Here is a 16,869-nt window from a genome sequence, read left to right as displayed (position 1 = left end):
TTGGGCGTTCTTTTCAACGCGTCTTTTTTTTAAATTTTATCTGTGGCCACCACATTACCAAAAACGCAAGTGGCTTGTTATCTTTTCAAACCAGTTTCGTAACGCAGACTGGGCTACGAGTTCATATATGCTTGCATTTTCCCGCTATGCACAAACTATGTGCTTGTTTACGAGTCCTACCATAAAGTACATCCCCAGAACAGATGTTACTTATTCAATAGTAAGGTTGTTTTTGAAAGCAGCTGCTTTCATCTACATTTCCTGTCTACAATAAATCTGAAATGAGCCTATCAAACTATAACTTGATTCTCAATGGGTCTGCAGAAAGTGGTGTAAAATTGTTTTCTAAATTTGTTGCTTTCTCACCGAATGCTCTTTTTGGCTATATACGCTGCTTTTGCTCAATTTGATGAGATAATCTGCAAAAAAAGCTCGATTGTGTTGTGAACGTCTTCCACTTTGCCAGCTTCAGTTCAGTCGGCTGTCTACTCGTCACTACTCTCATTAAGCGTTTCATCTTCGCTGTACTTAGCAGCAGAAAAATCACACTTTTTGCAATGGTCACAAAAGGCAAACTTTTTGAATTACCTAAACAACAAGGGTAATACGACTGATAAGTTGACAAAAAAGCAGTGGAAAGAGTATTTAATTAGCAATCCCATACAGCGTCTTTGAACGCGATCAATTACTGACGAGTTTTACCTTCTCTGTGTTTATGAAGTATCAGTTTCAATTTAGCATTTTAAGTATGGTTTGGATAGAAGTCTGTTTTGATTTTTATATGTAGATAGAAATATATTAGCTGCATTATACACTTAGGTTTTTCGTTATGCGTACAATGTCTACGCCATATAGTGTTTTTCTTTTTGTTACACATCTTGGCGCTCATTTCTATTCTTTATTTTCTGCTTCCATATGTATATCTTATTTTTTAGTGTTTCCTGACTTTTGCGTTCTATCTGCAATTACACTTTGCTGCTAAATTTGTATATGTATTGCTTGCTTGCATGCTGCTTGCTTGTACTTTATTATGTTTGTTTACTCGTATTTGTTTACATGACCACGTGTCTGCGGCCAAACTGTTTTAAGATGAGGAATCTCGTGAAGCTGTTTTCTAGCAGCTTTTAATTCCTGTCCTTGCATTTGTTTTACCTGTTAATGTGATTTGCATTATGTTGTGTTCACCTTTGCAATTGTATGAAAACATCAAATATTGTAACTGTAACATTGTCCTTTAACACGATAGTTAAAAAATGGCAGCATATCCACGGAGTAAATGATGGATAGTGGGGCGAAGCATCCGTCCGTTCATTCGTTCTTGCTTCCGTCCAACCATGCGCTCGTCTGTGTGGCCGCCCGTGCGTCCATCCGCCCGTCCGTGCGTGCGTCTGTTCGTGCGTCCGCACGTTCATCTGTGCGTCCGTCCCTGCTTTCGTTCATGCATCCGCTCCTGCGTCCATCCATTCGTCCATCCGCCCGTGCAGCCATCCGTGCGTCCATCCATGCATCTGTCTGTGTGTCCGTTCGTCCACCTATTCAACACTCTAAGTACCACCATCTCGCACTTTTCATCATATATTCCTCATATAGAAGCACCACCATCCAGCGGACATTCCAAGGACTGAATGAGAGGAGACACACTCTCACACTTTCTTATGGCTTGCGCTTCGTGTCTACTTTCCACCTTTAACCACCTCGAGTTCATGGTATATACTAGTTCACTGTATTCATGGCACTGCGGCCCAACGCTCCCTAAACCTTTCTAAAACCTAGGAGATAACGCCCAGCGAGTATAACGTAGCAACCCTTTCTTGTCTTCTGTGCGTTGTTGAACAATAAAAAATTCGCAGCGTGCGCGTTAACTAAAAGCCAAATTCTCCTGTCTCTCATTCTCCCTTAGCAGCCATCGGCATGTACATTGAGCACCATCTTTCATTGTTCAACAACGCACAGAAGAAACTTCTCACCGGCACCACCTTGGAGGTCAAAATGTTATACTTGTTACACACTACTACAGCTACGAGGGACGAACGGCTGTCGCTATAAGGAGCTTTGCCCCTAAAAAACTGCTAAATTAACTGAAACTGAAACTGAAACATCCACAGAGTTTGCACAAATAAAACGTTTCTATCTCTTTCTTAGAGCAATAATGACAGTACTCTTCGCAAGTGTATAATAAAGATTTGTATGTTAATGTGTAAGCATTATTCGGCTAGATCTCACAGCTAAAGGTTTGAAGGTGTGTTTGTAGCACCATGAACACATTAAAAACACAGTGGGTTGAGAATGAAAGTACGCCTCCTCAAGTAACTACAAATATATAGTTGTTTCACAAACAAAGTTGGATAGTACAGTTGTCATAACAATTGCTGATTTATCAATTCACCTACAAGTAAATAAGGCGTAGTCAGCACAGAAAGCTGACACTAGAACTACTGCCGCTAGTAACCATACCGTATCTAGCCGGGGCGACAATCAATCATTTCATTCAGACGGTGCAAGAGTACAGTTGTCGCATGACGTAACCATACGATACCGTTGGTGAAAAAAGAAAGAATACCACTGCACTTTCACCAAGACGCTAATAGGGGCGTAATTTTACGGGTGATGTTTAAATGATAGATAACACTTTTGAGTGTTGGCCTATGCCTATTAAGTGATGCAAATATACATACTGATTGTGCAATATCTGAAAATTTGCCCGTACGAAAAATGCAGTTTTATAGCAGGGAATGTGCCATTCTGAAGAGAATGTGAGTCGGTATGACATTGTGAACCTACAGAATTTCTTGTGCTTCGTGAGTGATCTAAGCAGCACAGCATGTATCTTATCACAGGGTTCGACTATTTTCAACCTTTGAATGAAGCAAAATCAATGCACCAAAACGAAATAAATGGCTCTTTTTCAAGCCAGCACTCTCGAAGCTCAAATACTATCTGGATCAAGATCGTTTCAGTACACCATACTTCACAAGCTCTCACGTTAAGAAGTCAAACTTTCTTTTTCGAGATACGCAGCAATATAGCTTGCATCGGCAGTTGGAGCCTTTAGAGTGCAGGTAGCACCGCACGAAATCGGGAAGACTCTTGCTATGTCGTTTTGGACTGTTCGGTTATTCATGGTTTCGCTCTCTTGCAGGCAAAATGCAGGCTGCTGGCCACCGCACTCGTAGCACTGTTCCTGGCTAACCAAGGTGTGGCCGAAGGTACAAAACCGAAAAAGCTTGCCGACAAAGCCGGAGCCAACGAATCGACTGATGGTGACCTTGTGGGCGAAAGCACGAGATACAAACACAGTCGCATCAATAAGCAATCTTCGCTTGAAGTGGACACTCCTTTGGAGCCCATCGGTTACCAACACCAAGAAACTTACGAACGTCCTGAGTACCCCAAAAGTTATGCGAAGCTTCGAGGCGCAACGTATGGCAAGATCAGTTACAGCCGTGATGATTCCTACCGGCAGGAGCGGGGTTACGAAAGCCCGTCGCTGCACGAGAGGGTCAGCTACGGCAAAGTGAAGTACAGTCACGCAAGCGACGATGCTGCAGGCTACAAAGAGAGTGACGACTCTAGACCAGGAACCGCATCTTATGACGGTAACATGTACAATAATGATGGCTACTTGACACCCATCTACAATCGAGAAGACTATGTTCGAGGGAGTCAACACGGGGGAACTTATCGCCACAAGAGCCGTCCACGTGGAATGACCTACATACCGGTCGAATACACCCGCGAAGTGTACCCGTACGAGCAAGGAGACCAGCAGGCTGGAGGCCAGGTCGACTACTCCTCGCGGCTCCAGAACAACAAAATAGGCAGCAGCAGCTCGGTGTTCGACGGGGGAAGCTACAATTATGCTGACACCGATCGTTACCAGGCCATGGGCGGTGACTACGATTTCGGGACGAACAAGCCGCTTTTGCAGCCGGGCTCTTCTATCCAAGGTGGCCTAAGCATCTTTGGCGGTTATGGACAGGGAAATGGAAACTTGCGGTACCGAGACTTTGTCCCGTATTACGGCTCGGACGGATACTACAGCCGCCACGACAATGGTGCTTACGGGCTCCAGAGTTATGGTTCCGACAATCGTGATGCTCAGGCTAAGCCGTACGAAGAGTATAGCAACGCTCTCAACGAAGGCGGTTTCAACGAGGCGTACGCTGGGCAGACCCGAAGGTACAGCGCAAAGTTCTCGTCGGGGAAGAAGACGCACAAGCAGAGTGGCCGCAACCGTGGTGGGCTAGGCGCCTACATAGTAGGCGTCGAGTACATTGGCCGCACACCGGTTCTCGTGCAGTCACAACCACCACGCAACCCACCTGCCAAGGAAGAGCCTTATTGGAAGTGATGACCCCGACTGCTGCAAACGCATCTATCGCTCCCCCAAATGTGTATCACTCATAAAGTTGTCGCTCTTAGTGTAGCTCCCTTTAGTCCCATTGTCTGAGCTTCAAAAATTCACCAAACATGGTGATATTCCGCGAACAATGGGTTCTCACAAATATATTCCTGTAAAAAATCTACTGTTATGAAGAAGCGTTAACGGTGAAGCAAAAATCTTTAAAATTTATTTTTAAAACTACAGTAAAAAGGGAAGTATTTTTATTGTTGACACTAAAATTATATTTGCCAAATACGAGTATACTCCTTCCACCCACCCTCGTCCTGAAATTGTTCTAACACTAGAAGTGTGCTCAAGAACGTATTGCAGCGAATCTTGATGCACAACATAACAGCCGAGGTGGTAACATCTTCGATAAGAGCACTTCACAAAGAAAACATTTTCAAGTTTGGCCTAAGGTTATTCAGTGGTTTTAATTATTTAAATTTTAAGTGAAGGCTTAGGCATCACGTAATTAAAAAAATTTTCAGAACAATGGTACCGCTCTTGGCCAGCAATCACTTTTGCTTGGCTTCTCAGCGTGTACGTATATTCACTATGAAAGATGAATGTTCGTATGTGAAGAATGTCTGGCTCTTAAGGAGATGCGAAAAAGAGTATATACAATGGGTTAGCAAATTGTCTTGCACTGTTTCGTGAAATTTTTGGTGCCACGGTTTCGTTGTTTTTACGCTCAGTGAAAATAAAATCGTTTGAGCTAAATAAATTGAGTGTTTCTGGCTATGAAAAAGAACACAGCCTTGTTTATTGGGTCTGTTGATGTAAGCAGCTGAGCTGCCTACTACCTTTGCGGCAGTAGGCAAGCAAAGAGACACAGACACCACGATGCGCATACTTCAACCGCTTATTCTCCGCAAACTTGCCAATTTACCACGCTGCACAAATACATCGATCCTCATCAAAACTGCGCACTGCTCTTCTAAAGGAGGCCATCCACTTGTCAATCACGTCAACAGGAGCAGAACCCACCATTAACCATATACTCCACCTGAGAGTATCTGCCCCTGTGACTTCAAACGCTTCGCATCCGTACTATTAAAGAAGAGAAAGTATTTTTTTTAAATCTGGACAAAGATTGTTCTAACCAATAACACGTTATGAATGTGAGAGATAGCGCCCCAGTTTTGGCGTCATCACACTTGCTCCTGTATCGGCCCATTTTACTAAAACACCGTGTGCAGGATCCCCACGCCCGCTATACAGGACCGATCTTGTAGATGGGGGAACGTTGACCTTCCTTTTAGAGGCAGAAGACTGACCAAGCAACCGTAATATTCTGCTGGGAAGCATAATCCGGGGTTATGTTATAAAAAGAACTTGTGCTTGTCATTACTTTTTTTTTACTTGGAAACATGCATGTGCCATTTTTTTTTAGTGCGTAATGCCATAAACAAAAAAAGTTGGCCACCGCTGCATCTGTGGTGATAGTTCCGGTGAAGCTGCTTATTAATGAGACCAGGTACAAATCTAACCAGGCCAAATTGAGAACAGGAAGTTGCATCTGTGTGGTCGTTTCGGTGGAGCTGCCTATTAATAAGGTCACGTATAAATCTTACCAGGCCAAATTGAGAAGATGTAGTAAGACATCAGTCAAATGTAAACAGGCACAGTCACACTCCTGTGATTAACTTCATATAGATGACCAAGGAATGGTCTATGAGTTCAAGCTGGATTCGAGCGGTAATTGATTACCCTTTGTGTGATATATTTGCTATCGCAGGACGTTCATACACTGCTGCCTTCTCATAGTCACAGGAGAGGTTTCTATAGTTCGTAGCATAGAAAGCAATGAGTTTAGCCCTTGTTTTAGCGAACAAATACATATAGTTTCTTTTTAGTGGTCACTTCGTCTAGCATGATAAGACGTTTTTGATATTCTTCAATTGTTATAGTAAAGAAGACACATCGAAGAAATGCATCACTTTTGGAGTTCTATGAAATGTAGTTAAATATTATAAGCCAAGAAAACCTTCATTAGAAGACAGTTTTATAATAACGCTTATAATATGTAAGATCCGAAATCACTACGCATACAGTTTATTCGGGCAACTGTAGAAATGATATTTTTTTGTTATGAAGCTTGAGACTGTGGTATACAAACGATCGAGAGATTTTGTAAAAACGGCTGTTTTATTCAAAATTTTGCAAAAAAAACGACCTGCACCTTTTCATGTTCCTCTGAAGTGTTTTCGAAGCAGTGATGGTCTGTACGCTGGTTGCGGCAAAAGCACAAACTGAGACCGGACAAAAGTGTTTGAAGCAACTGTCAATTTACTTTTACTACTTGTATAGCTAATCGAACTGGTCGTATTTGTAGGCACGTGTCAAGACTGCACTTGGCAGTGAAACGAAAAGAAGCACTTCTAAGCATCTGGCCAAAATATAGAGAAGAAACATGCAGAGAAAGAGAAATGTAAGCGATCGAAAAGCGTCAGAAACAACCTACTTCTACGGAGACAAAGTACGGTGAAGCGAAATGATTGAAAGGCTGGCTAGAGAGAGATATTAGAACTACTTTAAATTGACAGATCCATACACCCGAAGCGATGTGTGTGCGAGCGCCGCATGCTGCCATTACGACGCTTCAGTTGGGTATATGCAGCATCTTGCCGCACGCAAGGAGCTCTATCGGAAGGCGTAACTGCGTGAAGCACGGGAACCGTTCGTGCATATTCTCTGGTGGCCACTTTTAAATAGGACAGGGAGAATAAATATGGAAGTGGTGCTGATTACCGTTTGGTCGCGGGTGCCAGTTAAGGATTGACCTATGAGCTTTACGGCGGATAATGACGCAAACACGTGCTGCTGCGCGCTGCATCGGCGAGTTTTCGCTGTTTCCAACTGTCCTACTAGCACCTCCAAAGGCTCTGGCCCAACTCGAACAGTGAGCAAATGAGAGTGTTAAAGCAGCGTTTTGATGCGTGCTCACACAATAAGAATGCCTCCATCGAAGCATTCTTGATAATTTGCCCTCCTTCCTGCGAATGCTGATGACAAAAGCTGGGGTACATGTGAGTAACCTACGCTGGGTACAAAGTGGGTTCAGGCTAACTGTAAGCTTACGTCTTTTGTGTCTTTTAAGCCGCATCATGAGAATAATAAATTGCTTACTTAATCGAAGACTCCAGTGCACATGGTTAAAGAAAAAGAAAACTTGGCCACATCTCTACGCACTTTATGGGAAATGGCACAATCCGGAATGCATTGAAGAGACCAGGATTTGTAATAACAGCATTGTGCCTGCCACTTTTATGCATCAATAGGTAAAAACACCAAAACTTTGTATGTCATGCCTTATTAGGCTGAAAACAAATAGGGAGCTTAATCTTTAATTGCGTCCGTGTATGAGTCAGCGTACCTTATAAAAGTGCAGCATCTGCAGTGCTTAAAATGAAAACGTCCCCATTATCTGAAATTTAGAATATAGTTGGAGGTGTTGTAATTCAGAATATATTTCATCATAAAAGCACTGTTGCTACCACCGAAACGCTGAGTGGAGTGCAGCATCGACTGAGGGATGAATTGTAGTGGCACTCATGGCATGGTGGTACAAACGAGTGTTTTTGTACTCGTGCCTGATTGCGAGTAGGTTCATAGAGTTTTGTAGTCTTCCAGAAACATGAAATAAGCCCAATTTTAGTGAACCTGCTTCGCATCAGAAATGCACAAGATGAGTTGCGTCGTGCCCAAGTATAGGTATAAATATGACGCCAACACCTCCTAAGTCCTCATTTTGTCATTTCTTTTCATTAAGGACAATGACGTTGTTATAATCACACACGTACAATGACTGGACCACAACTTTAGAAGCAAATGTGAAACAGAAACTACGACACTTGCAAGCTTTAGGAATCCTTGGTATACAAGATCAAACTTTAGCCTTTCGTCTTCACATCATGAACTTTATTGATGAGCTAATTTCAGAACACACATTTGAACGGCGTAATCACACCAATCTAAAACAAATTACGAGTTTTGTCTTCAGTATTGATCATCACAATTCATAATTAAGCAGCCAATTTTTTCCAAATAATTTGTGCTTGGCTAAAATATCTCAGTGTCATCGGGAAAAAACATCAACACTATTAACACAGCCACCGAATGACCTAAATGCTTTGTTTAAGCATTTCATTTGGGTAGCAATTGACGCAAGTTAGTCTGTCTCGAGAAGAGCAAGCTGCATTATGATATAATGGTCCTTGTCTTTAAATCAGTGAGCAGAGGTGCTCCGAAAGCCAAGCATGTGTCCTTACTTGCTGAAATTTCTTCCTGAGTAGGGTTAAGTACATATGCAGTAGAGGAAACGTCAGCGAATCTCATAACTTTCACGCGAAGAGATTTTTTGTGGCCAGTCCAGATAACAAGGCCCAGCCTCTCTAAAAGCAAAAATGTTTGTCGAAAAGAGCACGAGCACTTCAAACCTTAAGATCTAGGTATATAGGGCACCGTACACTGTTTCGGTCCCTGTGATTCCTTGTGACTCATAAAAACGCAAATTGCCCTTTCGCTTGCTTTGACTTCATTAGTAAAGCTGCACAATCTTAGTCCACAAACATCACAACAGTAATTCAGTACAGTGGCTGAACATACTTCACATTTAAAGCATTGAAATGCAAGGTGGTAGGTTCGAAAGTATACAAAAACAACAAGCATTGTAAGAGAGGTTTTTCTGTGCCGACCAAAGTTTATTTCCGAGAGCAGAATTTACGAAAGCAGTATCACAAATTAGGCACAAAAACTGCCACCTCCTTCTCAATGCTAAAATTATATGTGAAGTTTACATTAATGGGCGCTATAATCATTAGCTGCCCATTGCTGAACTTTCTTAGCAACCCTGGCCTGAATTGACGCTATATCTTACACTCCATCAGTACAGCATTTGTGGAGTGTAAGGCCATATAATTCTCGCAGAACCCATCGGATTAAGTCGATTGAAACTGGTTTCCAGCAGACCATCACTTGGATGCTCGCTTAGTCCTTGGTCTTGTTAGTGGACCCGTTTCACCCAGCGAAATGCGGCGGCGGCCACCACCGGCGGCGCTCGACAAGACATCGCCTTCCAGGAGCCAGTGAGTGCGCATCTTTCCTTTGCCCTGCAATGAAACAGAGCAATCGCGGTCGTACGTTGGTGCAGTCACTATTGGTGGGCTCTTTGTGCCGTGCATCTAAATAAGAGTGCCCTGACCCTGTAAAATACGGATGTGACACTGACCGGCGCACTACGATATATAGAGACTACAAATCAACTGACATTTAGAAATACATACGTTTGATTGATCCCTCCAGCACCACGTGCCACACGATCAGGTATTTATAAATGGGACATATGATGAGCATCGTGTAAAATAATAAGTGCAGAAAATAGGTAAATGATGTAGTTAACTCATGTGTAACAGCAAAATTGCGGTAAAGTTCATGCGTTCTAAGCATGGTCACTGCAAAGCTCTCATCTCAGTCATACGACAGAGAAAATCTATGCTTATGCACGCGTTAGCTGAGCCCTATCAAAATATGAAGCATAGAAATTAGGTGGAATCAATTTTTTTCTGAACCTTGTTCGAATGACACGCTCCCTTTCTTCAACACAATGATTTTATGAATTCACGCATTCAGGTGAAGCTAATAAAGCTAAGCCACGCGATTGCGTTATGCGAAGAAGGGTATCAGTTCGGGCTAGCTCGCACTGCAAAGTTTTTAGCGTGATTGCGCGGAAAGACGACAAAATACGAAACTAGACAATGACAGCGCCATTCGAGTTGGAGTCAATGATACTGGATAATACCAAAATGCATGAGCTGTTTCCTTAGTTTAGCCATTTTAAAATGTTATTGCACAGCCGAAGTGCAATAACTTCCAAGCCACGGTACGGCAAATACCTTGTTCAAAGCCAAAAAGCGACCATCTTTAAAACTCTACACTTATCTACTATCCTCTAGTCATCATACGCACTTCCAACATACGTCGTGTATCAAATTTAGTATAGAAGTATTTATTTATATATTTGTTTAATTATTTATTTGTTTCTTTTTAATACTGTCAACTCCCAGTTCTGGAGCCATGACAGAGGGCATATTGCAGATAATATTCATTCATACAGATCATAGAGCAACATTCTGAGTAACATACGTATTCGATTGCACTATTGGTAAACCACAACAAAATACAAGGAACAATGAATTCTTCATACAGTGAAAAACAAGGACATACTCACAACGAAATTCGTCTGTAAACATTATTGTATGAAAAAGAAAAACACTATTTCCAATCACCTTTCGCCAAATTTCAGAGTCACCATGTACTCTACTTTTTTAAGAGATAAGGGCGTCTTGATAAAACGTGTATCGGCCATGGTATACGTATCTCGGATGTATTGAGATGCTTTTCGGCTTGCTCACATCTGTGTAATGATATAGCACAATATTCGTATATCAGTTCCGAGGTTTTAACGCCTCACTTGAATCACCGCGTACATTGAGGAACAAGTTTACCCTACATTTGTCAAGATTCGAAGTCGTCTAGAGCCAGAAAAAAAATTGTGGCACTGATACCTCATTCTCACTTTTATGTTAAATTAACAGTTGTAATTACCATACACTATTTTGAATATGGATAATTATTATTCCTGAATGCAATCCTTTAAATATGAATTTAAAAGGGGCTTCTGTCTGCTCATAAATACCCCATTTGCCTTTTTCCCTTTTATCCCTCTTGCGTTTTCGTTCCCTCGTTCTCCTCGGCTAAGGTAGAATAGCCAACCATACAGTGATTATCCAGCTTGAAAATCTGCCGTACTGTTGTTTGACCACAACGCTATTGACATCCTTTTGTTCCCCGCACCTGTCTGCTTCATGTAATCGCAAGCGCCCACCTGTCTGCCCTGAACGTTTTTGTTAAACACAGGCAGCACTACATTAACAAAAAACTTCAAGCCATGTGAAGTAGAATATACAAAGCGATCGACATCTGTGGAAACTGTTCATGTTCGACCGCAGTATTGAGAACAGAACGTCAATAATAATATTAGTAATTTAATTTGGTTGCGGCATTGTAACAATAACTGTTGTCTCCTGGGAACAGAGTATAACTGTGGAACTGAAGTCAGCAAGTGCCCAACAGATTTAACCATTTGCTGCAAAATCTAGACGCGCACGTAAGTTTGTTCTTCCAAGTTTGGTAAGAGCCATTAAATACATGACCTCGTAGAGGCCTGCTACAAACCCATTTATAGTTTACTGCGTGACAGTGGTTTCAGTGTTATTTTCACTCAAGACTATGACAGTAGCGTTATATATATATATATATATATATATATATATATATATATATATATATATATATATATATATATATATATTCATGTAGAAAACTACTAGAACCATTTCTGCGACATCGGTATGCACTATACGAATAAATCTTTGTCATCAGCAAATTTATTTAATTTCATAACGCCTCATTCTGTGATCAATAGCACGTGCATTATTTGCTCGAAAAAAAAAGCATCAGAGGGCCCTGTCACTCCACGTCAGTAGCAAAACCGTTCCTCAAATAACTGACAGCATTTAGGAATAAAAATCTATGTGAATGCAACCTGAAGCATATTGACAGGAAGGAGAAAAATGACAAGCAAACTTATTCAAACTTCCATAGGCTTCTCGAAAAAAACAATGCATTTTAGTATCTTGACATCTCTGTAGATACACTGGCTCTATAGGATATTAGAAAGGCAACCATGCTGCTCATAACTGCGCTGGTCAGCACAAAACGTTTCAGAGATAGCCTAAGCAAGTGAAGGATCAAGTCACGTTAATAACGCTGCTATCGGACAGGGCTGATTTGCTATATGCCCTCAAAAAGATGCTAGCTGTTCACTGGTGAGCTATGCTCTTCAGTGTGAACGTTCTTATATTCCAAATCCACATTCCGGAAGCTTTGCCGGAGGCCCAACAAGTGGATCCTTATTTTTTAACGCAACCCAAAGACGTCTTTATTCTCGTTCTCTTGTAAAATCTTGGTGAGAAGAAATGCTCACTGTTACCATAGGTGAAAGACTGTCTCATACGCTTATCGTCTATCTGCATCGTAATAAAACTTCAAATAATCTTTGTCCAGCCCTTTGGCGTATCGACAATAACAGCTTCTCGGTAAAGTCAAAACACCAAGTTACTTTTCATTAAGAGCACACTAGATAGACCAAGGCCGAACTTAATTGAATTTAGTTCCTACAAGTAATGCGTGCTGTCAGATAACCGCCTTCGCTGACTTTACGGCATCAAGATTCTAGCATCAAGATTGGATGAAACTCTCTTTTACAAACTGTTTTATTAGAAAAGCTAATATTTACAGTACGGAGACCAGAAGCGGTATTCCCCAAGCTTTCTAAACGTAGTTTCTAAACTTTTTTTATTAGCTGGTTGCTTTAACTAATCACATGTGCACATCACGAGACCATGTAAATTCACTCCTAATAATAATTGGCGATGATTTGCGACTTTTTGGTTCTTGTACTTTAAAGCACCGCTCATTATCATCTCTTTACGAATGATTATAGTGTAAAACATTTTTTTTCGCAAATAAGGGGCCCACTGCCATAATAAGTGCGCTGTGCGACTAAGGCGCAAGCAAACAGGTAAGCAGCAGACAAAAAAAGACAACCTACCTTGACTTCTATCTTCCCTCGAAGTTCAGTAACGAAGCCTTTCTTCCGAATTAATTTCTGACAGCTGTCACTGATGTGGATCCTTCCGTTCTTTATGCAGTGCAGCATCATTCGAAAGGACAACCGAGAACATGTCGAAGAAATATTGTTAAAAACAAGTAGACATCAAAAACACATCAGACGAATTAAATTTCTTTTTCACAGAGTCATTCAATACTTCCTACTTTAGAGCGTGTATCAATTATATTGGAAGTTGCAAGATGAAATAAAGCAATGAACGGGTATTGGGGGGGGGGGGGGCGCAGTGAGCGCTGATTTGCAAGATTTTTTTCAAAACTGGGTTCATGCGCCATTGAAGCACACCTCTAGCGCATAGCTGGGGGGGGGGGGGGACATGGAACATTAGCGAAAATTGCTCATTCAGGATAGTAAGTTATTATGAGGCAACTCTATATGGTCCAGAATGGAATCGCTGTTGAACCAGAAGCTCGTTGTCGGGCTGTCAACATCCCTTTTGAAGGCGTTTAATTTGAACTTACTCAGTTTAAATATAAGGACCGCGTCGCTCATCCTTCTTGTTTTTTTTTTCACGTGTTTGCTTTTAAAGCAAGGAAGTTAATGTTTGCGGAGAAATAAGACTAGAGGAAAATCGTGTCCACTGTACCGTTGCACGGAAGCACGGTGATCCAGACACGTGTTCAGACTATATTTAGTCGAGAAGTAAGCTCGTCTGGAACAACGAACGAATCTGCAGTTACGGCCGAGACGCTGCGCACGACAACGGAAACAGGAACATCATCCCGACTCGCTGTGTATAAAAGCGACCTGACGGCGGGACATTTGGGCGTGACTGCCTGTGAACTGAATAATTGATTAGCGCAACAGGTGACTGCTGTAGACGACAAAGGCCCGCTTCATAGCGACAGGCTCAGTCTATCCACTTGCCAGGCGTATACGAGCTACCCAAATGGCTGGTTCCAGCATACACCCGCCCCATGCGTTGTAATCGTCATGCCTGATAGAGGCACAGCCAAGTAGAGCAACGCTAAGAGCATTTCGTATGAAATGACCTTTAGGATGCTATAGAATGCCAACAAACTGGAATAATGCAGCCAAGCCAGTAAAGAGTTTACCTGTTTGTACAGCTACTGACGCCGCGTCTCATATAAATGTACCCCATTATCATAGGGCAAGGATGCCTTGAAGACAGCTCGGCTGAAGCTGATTCACATCCGTGGTTACGTAAGATGGGAAGTTCGAACTCGTTGCTTCACAAAAGGGTGCACTTACGGAGTCTCTCTGAATGTTTGCCACGTAAATACGAACTTTACGCTCTATCGCAATTCACAAAACGGTAATGTACTGCGTGGCTTACTGTCCGAAGCGAGACCACTCAGAGGGGCGACCAGACTCCATGTTTGCTCTGACTGAGACGTACGAATGGCGATGAGATGCCCTTGACCTTCAGCATCGGAAGTGTGACGCATCGAGCAGGGACTAAAACAACAGTGCCGCGTGTATTTTATTGCAGTGGAATGGTGTGAAAGCCTCATTCCTGTTTAAAGCTGTCTTTTGACAAAGAAAAAGCGGGCTGTAAATAACAGCTATACACATATATTCGCGACCCAGAAGCTCGCTTCGACACAGAAGCGTTGTAAAACGCTCGCCTGATTATAGTGGGCAAAACAATTCTCCCTTTAAATGACGGTGTCATCGACGCAAACTAAACTCGCACTTCGTGATGTCCAATCAGAAAGTCAACATAACCCAAACAAAAAGCGTTCGTGCGTCTGTGCTTATATATATGCTCAAAAACGCATTATTTGTTCTTTTTCAAACGCTTATATTATTTTAACCATGCGGCCCGCTCAACGAGACTTTAATTTCTGTAATTTATTGCCTCTTCTGCACTAGTTTGCTGAGGAGTAAATACCATGAGGACAAGCATCGGCTAGTGCACAAAAGCACGCTGCCAGCACAGACCACGCTTTCCGGTATTTAGAAGAGCACTCACTTAGGTCAACATGCTTGGTCATCCCTAAAACTGTATTTCTCATTTCAAGATACGCTAGAACAGAGGCTCCTTCCATGCTCCTTTCTCAAATGCAATATTAGTAATAGACGTTTACTCTCCCTCGGCTCATCCTTTCTGTTAGTCACCTCCTCACCCGCCCTTCCACTCGTGGCAACGTGGAATAAATTTCGCTGATTTCATGCTCCATGTATCAACCTGAGGAATTGCAAGGTGATTTGTATTCGTCTTTCTTGACTAAAGCTGCTCACAAAAACGCCAACGCAGAAAGAAAGCGGTGCAGCCGTTCTCATCCATGTGTAGTCTTTCATTACTGTCACTGCATTGCGTGCTCGTACTGAATCAATAATTAACCATTGCGAAGAGCAGCCCCAGTGAAAACCTAGTTGCCTTCTGATTTTCATTTATAATTAATAATAAAATAACCAGCTTTCAGTTACGAGACCGGTCTGCCAGGAACCGTTCTCGGGCTCACCTCCCCGTGTGTCTGCATCCGTGCTGCTGTGTTGACGGTGTCTCCAAACAGGCAGTAGCGCAGAGTCTTGAGGCCCACCACGCCGGCTGCAACGGATCCCGAGTGCACACCTGCGCGTCATAGGAACGCCCACAAGAAGCTCTAGAAGTTCATTTTTCCTAAACATAATTGGTATCGACATGCTTTCTCGTAGTAGCTTGATGTCCTTAAATTTACTCACTTTAAAGCTGCCCCAGAACGCACCAAAAGAGGAACTTCTGAGGCACTTCATCAGAAGGAAAGGAAAGAAACCGAAGAAAATACGGGATAGAGTGGCGCACTTGGGACTTCAGTTCTAACAATCAGCCCTAAAACGACAAGGATAAGAAATAAATGCGCTACAATGGCTGGCCTCTCGCCTCTCTTCCTTTTACAGCATAAACTCTGATGCTTTAGGAGTCGTTTCTGGTGCCGAAGTGTCCGTCGCAGCTGTAGTAAATTATCAAGAAAAACATACCCTTTTTTTTTCTGTGTGAAATGCCGGGCACTGAGCGTTCGATTCATTTACTTTACCACTGTTTACACCAGTTCTTCCCTATATTTGACAAAACTTGGCACGAACACACAATTCAATAACATTTTATAGCAAACTATGACAATGCATTGCGGGAATGTATTAGCATTTGGAAGCAAGCAACTCAGTCGAGCGTAGATCACCAGAGGATACAGGGTCATTTAAATATTCTACAGATAGCACAAAAACAGTATAGATCGCGTGATGAAATCGCCGCTTCTATAAGTGAAGCCACTTCTTCATATGTTAAAATGACCCTGAATGAAAAATATCGGCAGAGCCCACGTACCTGGGAATTGACGTTATGCGAAGCATGCGAAGGGAAGGTGATCGTGTAAGAATTCTTTTTTTTTTTTTTGAGCGACACACCATGAAATGAGGCTAAATATAAAATGTTTCACGCACACACTTATGTTGATAAGTTGCAGAAGTTTATGTAACCAGTTTTTTGCACTTGCGCAACGATGTCAACTGGGACAAGCGTATTAGCAACAGTAGAAGCTGATATGAAGCGCTGATGCTCGAGAGGATACTGGTCCTGGACACTGCTACAAAAATAAACTTCAGCGCATGACAACTAACCACAATTGACGTTAACCCGACGTGACGGCTGTATCAAAGGAGTACATATGTAATGCTTATAAAATTCAGTATACGCAGCACTGCAACCACTATTGATGTTTCACGAAGACTGGCGTCTATTTAAAAAGTAGTTCCTAGATCTGGTGTAGCTCTGTGGCAGAATGCT

At 42.2% G+C, this 16,869-nt stretch overlaps 2 protein-coding genes across 2 annotated transcripts in view; one reads left to right on the top strand and one right to left on the bottom strand.

The window, feature by feature from the left end:
• Positions 1-4,421, top strand: part of LOC119176993 (uncharacterized) — a 35,244-nt gene extending 30,823 nt beyond the window's left edge. The window contains exon 2 of the mRNA XM_075878396.1: positions 3,140-4,421. Within this exon, the coding sequence (XP_075734511.1) occupies positions 3,140-4,351 (1,212 nt within the window). The 3' untranslated portion in view covers positions 4,352-4,421. The remainder of the gene's footprint in view (positions 1-3,139) is intronic.
• A 3,865-nt stretch (positions 4,422-8,286) lies between these two features.
• The window catches only part of LOC119176992 (soluble guanylate cyclase 88E-like), a 165,572-nt gene continuing 156,989 nt past the window's right edge, over positions 8,287-16,869 (bottom strand). Inside the window, exons 10-12 of the mRNA XM_075878395.1 lie at positions 15,569-15,678; positions 13,062-13,151; positions 8,287-9,498 (exon numbers count right to left, since the gene is read on the bottom strand). Of these exons, the coding sequence (XP_075734510.1) occupies positions 9,361-9,498; positions 13,062-13,151; positions 15,569-15,678 (338 nt within the window). The 3' untranslated portion in view covers positions 8,287-9,360. The remainder of the gene's footprint in view (positions 9,499-13,061; positions 13,152-15,568; positions 15,679-16,869) is intronic.

The sequence above is a fragment of the Rhipicephalus microplus genome, chromosome X (genome assembly GCF_043290135.1).
Source record: "Rhipicephalus microplus isolate Deutch F79 chromosome X, USDA_Rmic, whole genome shotgun sequence".
NCBI classification, from domain to species: domain Eukaryota; kingdom Metazoa; phylum Arthropoda; class Arachnida; order Ixodida; family Ixodidae; genus Rhipicephalus; species Rhipicephalus microplus.
This window is presented reverse-complemented; position numbering and strand designations above follow the sequence as displayed.